The following is a 13,516-nucleotide window of genomic DNA, read 5'->3' on the forward strand; positions in this document are numbered from 1 at the left end:
ATGGCAGACAATTCTGTGCAAGTTCCTGTAAACTTATCACCAGATAGTAGTCTGGCTGCACTGTACAGTGTTTTAGATAAAAGCAGAATTTTTAGGATTAAACTGCCAGAATATTTACTGTAAGCTAATACAAGTAATCACCAAGATTGACATAAGTGTTGTTGTAAGTGTTGTAACAGGCTTTACTGCATTTATTTATCTGCTCTTACAACACCTAGACTTCAGGCTTCTCAGGCAGAACTGCAGAATTTTTTTGTTTTGTTTTGTTTTTTTGTTGTTGTTTGCATTGATTTATTCCCATCGTCTACCCTTACCATGATCCATTTATACAAAAGTGATCCAATACTTTGATGACAGGGAGATACTTAGCCAAACTTCTGCAGCATGCAGTCAGGAGCAGGCCAAGTAGTCTGGACTTGGATCAAAGGATTTTATAAAAAAATGTGGGTAATTCTGCTTTTAAATTCACCATGTTTTTTAGAATTTTTTGTTTGTTGTAACATAAAACATCCATGTAAATCACAAGTATGACATTTTAAAGCTGAAGTGACAATTGAGCATGTTCTTTTAAGTAAAGTGGCATTTTATCTGGATTTTAACACTCCAGTGCCAAAGTGTTACAGTAGTCAAACCTGAAAACAGAAAGCATGTCTTTTGGCAAGGCATTTTATTACAATGTCAAACCTTTTTTGTTAGCAGTCAGTCATTGAAAACAATTTGTACACATCTAATTTAGTCAACAAAAATAGCTGTACAACTTTAAGTGATGTGCCCCATTTATGTAGCTTGTTATGCTCTGAAGTGATGCTCTTCATTGTTTGAATCCTCACATAAACAATTACCAGTCTTCACATATATTAAAGTAAGATTACGTTCTTCTCTCAAAAGTACAAAAAATAACACTTTAAATATACAGTGGGTCCTAAGCTTGGACAGAATCCTGTCAGGAAGAGGCGTTTGCACTTCAACAGTCAGTGCTTACAACATCAAGAGCTCTTCAAAGTGCTTGGCAGAGTGTGTGAACACTATCCCCACTTACTAGATGATGAAATAAGGCACAGAGGTCAACTACCTTGCCCACAGTCACCGAGAGAGTGAGTGGCAGAATTAACAGAGCAGAATCTGTGGGGTTTCAGTTCTCCAGTGTAACCATCACATCTCATTGCCACTATTCAAGTGCAATGGCTTAAATGTTTCTGAGGAGCAAGATGTGTACAGCACACAGTAAACAGGAGGGAAGATTCAGGGCTAGTTAAAGGCTGCAACAGTAACAACCCGAACCAAATGAATTTGGTAGTCAGTAACTCATAATGCACTTCAGGGAATGATTACATAGAGAATTATACATTAACCTGCAGAGAGAAAGCTCATTAAACATAAGAAATATGGTGTTAGCTTTGCAAAAAGTACCGGTTGTCTTAAGCTTGACAGTTGCTCAGGTATAACGTTAAGTTTGTCAGAGAAGCTGTACTTTGTGATCCTCAGATGTCCTAAACATTGTTCTCCTACCAGCTGGGTGAACTTCTCTGGAGAGTCATTCAGAAATGCAAATAAGGGCTAAATATCTCCTCAGGAGGCAGAGATGTGTATGAGGCACAAAACCCCACATTAATTGCTTGTGAGATACTGGTGAGGACTAAGTATGGTAAAGAAATACCAATCCAGAAAAACAAAGTAGTCTAAAATAAATATGGTTAAGGAAATTGAGTCACTCATCCAAAATCACCAAGAAATGCATCTTTGGATAGCTTATGTTGCAAAAATCCACGTGTGACATGTGTAATCCCTGCCTGGATGAGAAGCATTCTCTGGCCTAGCCCTCGCTGACAAACAAGCATTTCAGAAACCCTGTTCCTGGATAGGATGCTCATTAGATGACTCAGTCACTGTCAGAGGCTGCTGATGGGATTCAGAAACAAGCACACTTTGATTCTGTTCTTCACTGACTTGATGGGAAGGAACCGTATCGTGGCTAGACTGAGACTGCTGACTTGATTCCTGAGCCAGCTGCACGTGCTGAGCTGGATGTGAAGATCCCGCCAAGTGGATTTGTTCATTTTGTCCTTGATGAGCATGGAGATGTTCTAGCGCTTCCTTGGAAAGAGTGATGACATGCATTTGTTCAGGTTGGGCGGCCTCTATTTGGTTTGCAATCACATTGATACTTTGAATTTGTTCTGCTTGCTCCTGCTGAGCTGAAAGCAACAAGTTTTGCAGCTGCTGCGGTGGCTGTGCAAGGAGCGCGAGGTTCGCAGCCTGCTCTGTCGTCATGCTGGGGGCATTTTCTGCAGTCACAATACTGATGCCTTGATTGTGGCTGGGCATGAAGTTGATGTTGTGTACTGCATCCGTAACCAGCAGCTGAATTTCCTGCCCTCCTGAGGTGGCAAGTTGGTACTGCTGCAGCTGGAGAATGTTTCTCACTTCTTCTGGATGAGCGTTGGTGCTCAGGGCGGCGCTGGCTTCCTGAAACTGCTTTTCCTTGCTGTGAATTTTCAAATGAGACTTCAGGTTGTCCAGACGAGCAAACTGCAAACTACATTCTGGGCAGGCAAAAGGCTTTTTTCCTGTGTGTAAGATACAATGTCTTCTCTTAGCACTGGAGTCAGAGAAGGATTTTCCACATATATCACAAGAATATGGCTTTTCTCCTCTGCAAAATAAAAAAAATTTGATCTCATTAAAATATTCACTTTGACAGTGTTACTTTCTGAAACTTATTCTGCAATAAAATACTTAAATGATTACATTGTTTTTCTAAACTGGAAGTACTTAAAGGGTAGTGTTAAAAACATCCTCTATTTGACCTCCTGACTATCTCTATTTGACTTCACAAACTGTTATATACTCCAGAGCTACAGAGATAACTGCCTTCCTCTCATAAAAGCAGAGGTACAAGCTCCATGCTGCTAGACCTTGACAAGAATGCAACAACTTTGCACAATTCCGTTGCACTGACCATTTTAAGAACATTCATTAACAGTGTGGGCTTAAAACCAAAAAGAAGTTTCCAAATCCTAACTTGCTGCCTGTGTCAAAAGGACAAGAAATTTTACTGGAAATGTTTTCTTAAACAACAGCTCTCCATTGATTTAAAATCTAACATGTCTTCATGCAATGCATTGCACTGACAGGGGTAAAAGACAACTAATGCTGTTAAAGAGACAGGATAGCTCACAGGGCAACAGGACAATGCTCCGAGAACCTTGATACACCATGGCTACCGTTCTGCTCTCAAAACCTACAGTAAAATTTTTACAAAAATAGTACAGCAGTAAGTACACTGTCAGTGAACAGACACAAAACACCAGAGAAGACTCTAACAATGTCTTGGTGCATGAGCATTTAGGACTTCAGTACTTTCCACTACCAATTTTTTCCTTATATAGATTAAGCAAAAATGCTAAGTTTTCAACAATCATTCAAAATGCAAACAATTCCTGACCATTCTATAGTTAAACAAGCACTACATACAAGTTATAAAACTAGAAGTTATATTTTAAAAGAATGTAATGAAAATAAAACATACTTTACCTGTGAATTCTAATGTGAGTCTGAAGTGAACTTTTAGCTGTAAATGATTTGCCACAAATCTCACAAGTGAAGGGCTTCTCACCTATCAAAAAGAAATGTGACTTCCCTTTTGAAATAGCACTTTTCATCGATTCATTAAAAGCATTTTGCATTTTACCATATACAGTATGAAGTGTGCACTGATGGCTCCTCATGCTTCTGCCATGGTTCAGCAGATACCCAAAACTGAATGAACTCACTAGTCAAAATGAGGGTATAACATTTTAAATGTACACCTCTAGCATTTCTCCCCTTTGAAGATGAAGAATTAGGTAATCCAGGCCCCCAAAGCAACAAAAAGCTGTACCCATGGCACAGTTGTGGGTGTTCCACATAGAACAGAAACATTTTGAAAAAGGCTGTCTCTGAACTCTGGCATTAATGCCACATTCACGTGCAGCACCATCCAGGTGAGTAAGCCCAAACTTCCAAAGTTGGAAAATGAATCCATTATCTTAACAACTTGCCTGGCTTTCTATAAGGCTCCATCACACTAGGCCTATGATATTCTGTGAACATCAGTTAGAAAAAAATTAAATTATCATGAGTTAAACAAAATGTGAGTTTGTTTGGGGATTTTTTGTTTATTTGTTGGGGTTTTTTAGTGCATTTGGAATTCTGATGTATTCCAAATGTATTTGTATTCTGATAATTGAGCAGAAGCAGAGAGGACAAATTAAATTATAAGAAGGTTCACAAGAAACAGATACTACCCAACCAAAGCAAATCCTAATTCACTGAGGCTCTTTAAGACACCAGACATGAGAATCCAGATCACCACTGTGGTAATTCAGACCATCAAAGCACACCAAACCCAGGCACTGGGCAGCAGCCAGCTTCCAAGGAAGCTTCCCATTTAGCATAGAACTGCAATGCTTACCAGCTTTCATGTGGCTTTGGAGGGCATGGATAAAGGATGAGAGAACAAGAAACATTTGTCAGAAGGGACCTCTGGTCACCCAGTCCCAGCTTGCTACTGAAAACAGGACCAACTTCCCAAGTAGACTGTACTACCAAACTGCTGCCAAAGGAGAACAGTTTTATCTATGTTAACACCTATCCCCCAAATGCCTTGGAATTTTACTTTGCTTTTGGGATGGGACAGATGAATTATTATTTCTACGTAATTAATACTGGTATCTTGCCTGTCTTTTCTAGTAGCAAAATATATTGCAAGCCAGTTTCTGCTAAAAATCAGCTTAGCTCATATATTTTTGCAACTTACCTTGCTAGTAAGCTTCCTCTTCTCATTTCCCACCCAAAACTCACTTCCCACTTCATTTAGAGAGCTGTATCAGCTTCAGATACAAAACTCCTGCATGTGTCAACACTGAGTTCTCCTCAATACAAAATCATGTAAGCATCACATGCTAGCACTGTTCTGGAAAACCAAAAGCTCCCAGAAGCACAAGTTTTGACCTCAGCACATCCCAGAAAATTTAAATATTTTTCACTTAGAAAAGAGAAGGAAATGAATGAGATAAAGTATGCTTGAGAATGAGTTATGTATTACAATGGCAATCAACACACTTAAGAATAATTTGATTTTGTGAGGAAACAATTGCCACTGTTTCTAGTTACTTTAAAAGACAAAATTATTCACATGTCACCTTATGAACTTACTCTTCAAAGGGAAGTATTTTATGAAGTTTATGTTTATGTTTGAAGTTAAGTTTATGTTTGTTATTATGAGAGGATAGATCAACATTTTTATCTCTGTTATCCAGTGATTCATTATCAGCCTGCCCTCTAAATCTCTTAAAACATCCTCTGACGCACTTGCATTAAATCATCCCTCCCAACCCATCTCCTCTCAACATCTGGTTTATTACGGCACAGTAAAAGCTAAATGGAAATAACTATTTTCCGGGTCACGGCACCTTTCATAAGCACCCATCCCTCACAGACAGAGGTGTCCAACTCATTTAGGACACATACTTTCTGTTGCTTGTCAGCTCATTGCAAGCCTGACACATGCTGGATACAACTCTCCCAACAAACTGAATTCTCAGTCCAGGATTCCATTACAGGAAAGCTAACTGGCATTTTCTGCAGCAGGTTATATAAAACTGGAGAAAAAAACCCTCTTCCTGTAATAGGCACTGCTTCTGTGCTCCTGTAACACAAGCTTTTTTGTGCTCCTGCATTCTTGATGTCAAATCTCTTCATTAGCAACACAGGCATCATTATGTACAAGTAGAGCAGAAGTTCATGCCGCAGAGACAAGTGTAATTTGCTTAACATCTTTTTGTCCATGTAACTTCAAGAAAAAACAAACCACAAACCCCACAAAACTCAAGGTACAGCATTACCTGTATGTGTTCTTAGATGTTTCTTTAGCTGAGCTGCATCCATGAATTTGCGACGACACTGGTTACATTCCGGCAGTGAACGGCCTTGTCGCAATAACAAAAAAAGTGTCAGTGCATAAGTGATCCCCTGTATCTCTTCAGTGATCTTTGTTAAAGCATTTTCCTGTAAAATAACCACTTTGATATAATATAGAGATAAAACAAAAGGCGATTCACTGCCTCTGCCCTATCTTAACTGTCACACTCCTATTTCTCAATTTAGTATTACCACAGGAAAAGAGGGGACTGACACCTGGTCCTGCCCAAAACCAACTTCACTTGAAGCTTTGTAAATTCTGATTTTCTCCACCACTTTCTCTGTGTGTAGCTCCATCCCATTCCAGATGTGAGAAGAACACTTCCTAAAGCTTGTATGCCTTTACTACTCCAAAGTAGTGGGCAACTACAATGCAATTTGCACACCGGGCAGCAAACACAATTGATTATACAATTCCCAGCTTCTATATAGCATGGACAGCAGGGCTAAAATAATCAAGTTTTATGTCAAATACAGTGTAACTAATTTTTAATCATCATAAGAGCCCTTCTCAACTAAACACTTTTCTACACATTGCATTTACTACACACTATTATGTCTTTTTCACCCGATTCACTGTTATGCCTATCCAACATAGGACACATCAAGATAGCAGAGACTAAATACATCACTGAGGAAGAACTCTCAGCCTAAGTCAATCTTTAGGAGGACAAATCAGCATGGACTGTAAGCCAGGTCCTCAACCCAAACTTGTTGTACCTGTGTGTAGTCGATAGTGGCTCTTGAGCTGTCTCTTTTGGCTGAAGTATTTCCCACACTGATCGCAGGTAAAAGCCTTCTGCCCTGTAGAGAAAATCACTTATTAAAATGTAAGCCACATCCAAAGCAAGTGTAAGGAAATAAATAAAATACAAAAGTCAGCTGTGAGGAGCCAATTCAATTTGATTTGCCTCAACAATGGTTGTCAGATGTACATGGGAGAGGGGTTGCACATGTGCCACATCCAGAAGGCACCTAGGAAAAGATGGAGGAAAGCCTTGTATCTGGGGAGACTTTTTCTGGCAACCAGTTCATGTCTTGCATGGGACAGGCAGTCAGGAGGGGAACACTGAAGACACTGTACCCCAGAGACATTCTCCAGTCAGATGGCAAAAGGTCTCTGCCAATGGACGGCACTGGGATACTGAACTGGGCCAATGGTCTCCTGTCAGCAGGTGGACTTTGGGAAGAGCCAGAGCATGAAGCTAACTGCATCACAAGCCCTGAAGCTTTTTGAACTTGCTTTTTGAGTTAGGCTTTTGGCTTTGGGCTTTTTTGAGACCGTGCTTTTGCTTTTGAGGTGTGGTGATTCGAGGGGCTTTTAGAAACTTGGTTTTGATTTGGCGCTTTTTGAGTCTTATGCTTTTTGCCCGGGCCCCAGCCTGCCTTATGGCTCTCCTGCCCTCGCTGGTTCTTGCTCGCCCTTGTGTCTGTCCAGCCTCCCTGAGTTCCTGACCAACTCCTTGCCTGTTTTGTCCCAGTGTCCCTGCGTCCAACCCCGCCCACCTCCCAGACAGCTCACTGCTGCAATCCTCACCACAACCATGTCCACGATTCTGGTCCAGGGCTCTGGACCTCCTGCCCAAGCACCCCTCACCGCGTGTCCGGCTGCCTGTCACTGAAGGAGCCGTGCCCAGGCAGGCAGCATGCATATCTCCCCACCTTGATGGCACTCCCTGACCTCTGGTGGTAAAGCCCTCTTTTTCTCTCCGTCCCCCCTCTTTCTCCTCCCATTCCTTTCCCATATTTCTTTCTCTTGTTCTATCTTTTCTAGCTCTCTTTAGTAGGAAAACTTCTTTTCATTTTGTTTTTTCATTACCAATAAACGGTTCTTAGATACAATGTTTGTCTCGTTTGACATTATTTTGTTCCTCACCATCCATTTTTAAAAGAATTCCTCTCAGTTTCCCTCAGTGCAATGTGACACCAGCACACGCAAGACGAATCAGAAGTACCTTTTTTTCAGAAAGGCCAATTCTTGCAGCAGAGAGCTCCATTTGCCTTGAAGTATTTACCTGAATGTAGGCTCATGTGCTCCAGAAGAGAATGCTTTGTTGTCAGAGCCTTACTGCAAATGGTGCACGTGTACGGCCGTTCCCCGGTGTGCATCCGCTCATGGACTTGAAGAGAATGCTTCTGGGAAAAGCCTTTGCCACACTCACTGCATTTAAAAGGGCGCTCCCCTGAAAGCAAAAAATTACATTTTTAGGCATAGATGCATAATTTCTCATTAGATATTCTAAGCTGATAGTGAGATGCATTGCAACACTGTAGCTACTGAAAAAATTAGTCTTGATTAGTGGTAAAGACGCAAGCTTCACACAGGAATAAAATAATTCTTTAGCTATTACCATATAATTCAGTGCTTAGACAATTAAAATAATAATTACACTGAAATATAGGTGAGACATAAAGGTTCTGAGATCTGCTGACAAGAACAAAACAGCAAACACAGAACACACCATAATTTGGACCAGCACACTATTTTGGATATTCTTGCTATAGTCTACAACCAACACTTCAAGAGTCACTTGCATTTGGCAACACCCCTTAACCTAACCCAAAAGCAGCAGTCTGTGAACACCTACCTGTATGGCTCCGCTGATGAATAGCCAAAAAGTGATTGTACTTAAATACTTTGCCACAGTCTTTACAGCGAGCTTCAGAACCCACACGTTTTCTTTTTGCATCAGTTCTCTTTGCCAGTCCTTTCTCATCCTCATCCCCAAGAAGTTTATAATCTTTTAGTTTGATTGATCTCCTTATTCTACGTTTGCTGTAACGGCTCTGAGTGCTCTGTATTCCTTCAGATTTGGGATCGTAGTTTTCATCTTTCTCAGCTGAGAGATCAACAACAGCCTCTGAGCCACAAGCAGGTTCAGTTTCTTCTCCATCTTTCCTCACTGAAGCCTGTTCACTGGCAACTGCTTCTTCTACTTCAGTGTCTTTTTTCACATAATTTTGCTCATTTTGCACGGAGTTGTTCTCTCTCAGCTGCCCATCTTCAGCAGAATTTGCACCTAATTCTTCTTCTTCTTCTTGGACAACCTTGATTTTCCTTGGTCGCCCCCGTTTTCGCTTTGGTGGATCATCGTTTTTCCTGTCACTTGCAACAACAGAGGCTACACTTCCAGCAGGAGCTGGCAATGCACTACCTGGGCTGCGGCTTTCCAGGTAGTCTGTACAGGCCCATACCAAGTCAGTTACTTTCAGCAGCTGTGCAGTAGCCAGGATTTGCTCTGTGCTTTTCTCACTGGCACAGAGGCAACCAGTGTAAATAAATTCTAGCAGAACTCCAAAGGTGTCTGCAACCATTCCCTCCAACATATAAATTGACTGCCCTATTTCACCCTCATTTACAAACATCATTGAGAAGTATTCACTGCTGGCAGCCAGCAAAGCTTTATGGGCTCTGAATTGCACATTCTCCACTATCAGAGTAATGTCACAAAGAAAATCCTTTTTTCTTTGTTCCTCAAAATTAGCTAGAATGGTATCTTTGTGAGCTTTGGAGTGGATGATCAGTTTCTCAGAAGGATCAGTTGTTTTTGCCATTTTAATTATGAATATTAGAGGAGGTACCTAGAAAAACAGAATAGCTTCAGTAAAGAATTATTTTAACAGTCATCATTATAAGACCCAAGTATCATTTTTTATACCAGTAAAAGAGTTCAAGAGTTTCTGAAGCAATTCTGAATCCTCTGAGCTTTTGAAAAATCAACACTATTGCTGACATGGAATGTCTTCAAAAAGTATTTTAAAATCCTATGAAAAGGCTACGGATAGTTTTTTAGATCAGAGTTACTGCCTATTATTTTTTTTTAATTTCTGATGTACTGTGAACTCTGTATTTTCTAAAAAAAAATGCTACCCTAGCTTCTGAAACTAAAACAATCAGAAACAATTCCTTGGTCACAGATCCTTAGTACAGCACTGGCTTTGCATGGCAAGGCTTTGGTAGCAGGGCAGTTACAGGGGTGGCTTCTGTGAGAAGCTGCCAGAAACTTCCCCAATGTCTTACAGAGCCAACCCCAGCTGGCTCCAAGATGGACCCACTGCTGGCCAAGGCTAAGTGCATCAGCTGATGGTGGTATCACCTCTGGGATACCACAGATTTAACAGGGAGGAAAGAAACGGGCACAACTGCAGCTGGAGAGAGGAGCGAGAATATGTGGGAACAGCAGCCCTGCAGACACCAAGGTTACTGGAGAAGGAGGGGGAGGAGGTGCTCCACGTGCCAGAGCAGAGATTCCCCCACATCCCCTGGTGCAGAGTGCAGACCATGGGGAAGCAGCTGTACCCCTGCTGCCCATGGAGGTCCATGGTGGAGAACAGATCCACTGCAGCCCCTGGAGGATCCCATCCCAGAGCAGGGTGACGCCTGAAAGAGGCTGGAAGCCTGTGCTGGAGCAGGCTCCTGGCAGGACCTATGGCCTGATGGAGAGAGGAGCCCACACTAAAATGGGTTTGCTGGCAGGACTTGTGACCCCATGGAGAACCCAGGCTGAAGCAGACCGTTCCTGAAGGAGTGTACCTGTGGAAGGGATCCAAGCTGGAGCATTTTGTGAAGAACTGCAGCCCATGGGAAGGACTCAGGCTACAGTAGTTCGTGGAAGAAGGACTGTCTCCTGTGGGAGAGACCCTACACTGGAGAAGGTGAAGAGTGTGAGGAGTCAAAGGAGAATCAAAGACAATGTGTGATGAACTGACTGCAGCCCCCATTCTCCATCCCCATGCACTGCTGGAGGAAGGAAGTAGAGAAAACTGGGACTAAAGCTGAGCCTGGGAAGAAGGGACAGGTGGGGTGAGCGGTTTAAAGATTTTGGTTTATTTCTCATTATCCAACAGTGATCTCATTGACAATAAAGTAATTTCCTCAAGTCAAGTCTGTTTTGCCTGTGCTGAAGAGTGGTGAGTGATCTCTCTCTGTTCTTACCTCAACCCATGAGCTTCTATTATATCCTTTGTTCCCTGTTCCCCTGAGGAGGGGAGTGATGGAGCGGCTCTGGTGGGCACTGGTGTCCAGCCAGCATCAACCCACCACACTGGAAACAAAAAGGTCAACTGCAGTTTGATCAGTGCAGTTTACTCAGGGACAAGCTAGGGAATCCTGTAATAAATGATGCCATGGCTTATTTGTGTTGTTAGGGCATGGGTTGGACTGGATGATCTTAAAGGTCTCTTCCAACCCAGTGATTCTGTGATAAAACTTCACTGGCATCAATGTGGTAGGACTTTATGACTTCTTTTACCCCCCATCTATCCTTCTAAAAATTTATTTTTTAACACTTTAACGCTTTTAACTTTACTAAGCTTCAGCCTAGGAAGGTAGGCAATACAACACAGGAACAGCAATGTTTTGAAGGGTTCTGTCTAATACAGGGCTCATTAAGGTATATATTAACGATCAATATGACTTGCTAGGCTTCTTCAATGGTAAATTTGCAAAAATAATTAATAAACAAAAAAATCCATCGATTTCAAAAAAAATCCACCAACTATTATGGAAGAGATACGCCCAAAATGTCCTATTTACAAAGCTCAGCTAAACTAAAGATAATACAAGTGTCATCTTAAACACATATAAATTCACATATTTTTATTTAGTTAGTGCAGTTTCAATGAGCTGAGCAAATGCTCCATGAAAAAGCAGACACTACCCAAAGATGATACCTAAATGCAAGTGAGATGGTGAAAAAGGGATTCTTTAGCCCTAATCAGCTACCAAATAGTTCATGGCAGAGTCAAATTGTTTAATCAGGGAGCTATAATTTCTGAAGCGTGTGAGCCCGATGTTTGTTGCAGGAGCACCTTAAAGCACAGCTGCAGGTGTGACCCAACCTGCCTTATCGTGCAATGTAAGAATTCCTGGACGGCTTCTGCCAACTCTGCCTGCAGGCATCTCCTAACATCCACACGGGTTCCAGACAAGGTAGTGTGTGTTTTGTGAGTTCTGATCGCATGAAGGACTTCGATGTTTAACTATGAGGTGAAAGCATTAGTATTTTGACTGCAAAATCCAAACCACACAACTTCCCTAAAACCCCCTCACCATTCTAGAGTGAAGCTGTACTCCAGCAGAAGGCCCCACGCTGCCGGCAGTGCGCTCGGATACACACTCCGGTCCAGCCCTGGAAGGACTCAGGAGCTCCCGGGATATGACCCCGGGGGGCAGCGCACGGCCCGGGGCTGGGCCTCGACACGGCCACGGCCAAGGGCACCGTGCGGGTCGCCGCCCCCGCGCACCGTGTGAGCCCTTCGGGCCGCCCCTCAAGGGAAGGCCGCTCGTCCCTCGTGGGGCAGGAGCAGGGAGCGGGCGCTGCCCCGGAGCACCCGGCCCGGCTGCCGCCCGCCCTGCCCCGGCACTCACCGCTCGCCGCCGCCGCCGCCGCCGCTGCACTTCCGGGCCGGGGCTGGCACCGCGCCTGCGCTGCCGCAACGAGCGCAGCACGGGCGGGACTTGGGCCACAGAATCACGGAACAGCCCGGGTGGCGAGGGGTTCGCATGGATCGTCCAGTTCCAGCTCCCGGCCCTGCCCAGGACAGCCCCCAAAATCACACCGTGTACCAGAGAGCGTTGCCAAATACTTTTCTTGAACTCTGTCAGGCTTGGTGCTCTGACCGCTTCCCTGGGGAGCCTGTTCCAGTGCCCAACCACCCTCTAGGTGAAAAACCTTTTTCTAATATTTAAACTAATCCTCCCCTGACACAACTCCAGGCCATTCCCTCGCGTCCTATCACTGGGCACCACAGAGAGGAGATCAGTGTCCGCCCCTCCTCTTCCACTCACAAGGGAGTTGTAGACTGCAATGAGGTGTCCCCTCAGTCTCCTCCACGCTGAACAGACCAAGTGACTTCAGCTGCTCATCATATGGCTTCCCCTCAAGGCCCTTCACTACTGTCATAGCCTTCCTTTGGACGCTCTCTAGTAGCTTGATATCTCTCAACTTCAGACAAAAGATTTTATTTCTAAGATTTCATGGTTAAAAAACTGACCAGAGAACGTGTGATGTTCGCAGGCCATGTTGCAGCCATGCTGGTGCCTGACGGCAAAACTCCATGTATTAATCAGTGGAAATACAGGGTTCACACAAAAGTGGGGCGGGTGCCTTTCAGGGAAAAAAAAGTCTGCAATCTGTCATCAAGGCCACGGGGCCGATCTCTTGGCTCCTTATACGGTCCCATCATGGCAGTCCCCAGGTAGGGGATGAGTTGGCAGTGCTCCACGAACTGCAACAGCTTCTTCCTGTACATCTGCCGCACTGGCTCCGAGCTCCGGGGGTTGTGTGCTGCAAGAATTTAAGCAGCCTGTTAGTGTCTCCTATAAACTTTGTGGAATTACATTACAGAAATTTTCAAAGGGACCAAGTCTACCTCTGTTAGCATTACCCATGGTACAGATAAACACCTTGACTGCTGGTGCCAAGCCAAAAAGATCAAGTCTGGTATTTCAGAAAGTTCTTGACTCCAAATAATCATGATAATCAGAAGGACCACGCTTTTCTAAAACAAGCCACAACAAACATGCCCAGCTGCTCTCAACTTCTCATTTCTC

The 13,516-nt window shown here is 43.3% G+C and overlaps 2 protein-coding genes across 12 annotated transcripts in view; both read right to left on the reverse strand.

The window, feature by feature from the left end:
• Nucleotides 1-650: 650 nt before the first annotated feature.
• ZBTB24 (zinc finger and BTB domain containing 24) lies at nt 651-12,424 on the reverse strand. 6 transcript variants are annotated; one of them, XR_005256193.1, is made up of 8 exons: nt 10,496-12,297; nt 8,550-9,543; nt 7,977-8,144; nt 6,682-6,765; nt 5,886-5,969; nt 4,454-4,467; nt 3,535-3,616; nt 2,638-2,653 (listed from the first exon to the last, which is right to left on the reverse strand). XR_005256193.1 is itself a non-coding variant. In XM_038130770.1 (7 exons), the coding sequence occupies exons 2-7, from the start codon at nt 9,514-9,516 to the stop codon at nt 1,840-1,842; spliced, it is 2,199 nt and encodes a 732-aa protein (XP_037986698.1). In that variant the 5' UTR covers nt 9,517-9,543; nt 12,332-12,424; the 3' UTR covers nt 651-1,839. The 6 variants fall into 6 exon arrangements, 4 of the variants coding, with proteins under 4 accessions (XP_037986698.1, XP_037986699.1, XP_037986696.1 ...); XM_038130770.1 differs by lacking the exons at nt 4,454-4,467; nt 10,496-12,297 and adding an exon at nt 12,332-12,424 and having other exon boundaries at nt 651-2,653; XM_038130771.1 differs by lacking the exon at nt 4,454-4,467 and having other exon boundaries at nt 651-2,653; nt 10,898-12,296.
• Nucleotides 12,425-12,779: 355 nt separating this feature from the next.
• Nucleotides 12,780-13,516, reverse strand: part of AK9 (adenylate kinase 9) — a 72,543-nt gene continuing 71,806 nt past the window's right edge. For all 6 annotated transcript variants that reach the window (XM_038130764.1, XM_038130763.1, XM_038130759.1 and 3 more), the window contains one exon: nt 12,780-13,250. In XM_038130764.1, the coding sequence (XP_037986692.1) occupies nt 13,048-13,250 (203 nt within the window). In that variant the 3' untranslated portion in view covers nt 12,780-13,047. The remainder of the gene's footprint in view (nt 13,251-13,516) is intronic.

This window comes from Motacilla alba, chromosome 3, assembly GCF_015832195.1.
Source record: "Motacilla alba alba isolate MOTALB_02 chromosome 3, Motacilla_alba_V1.0_pri, whole genome shotgun sequence".
In the NCBI taxonomy this organism is placed as follows: Eukaryota; Metazoa; Chordata; class Aves; order Passeriformes; family Motacillidae; genus Motacilla; species Motacilla alba.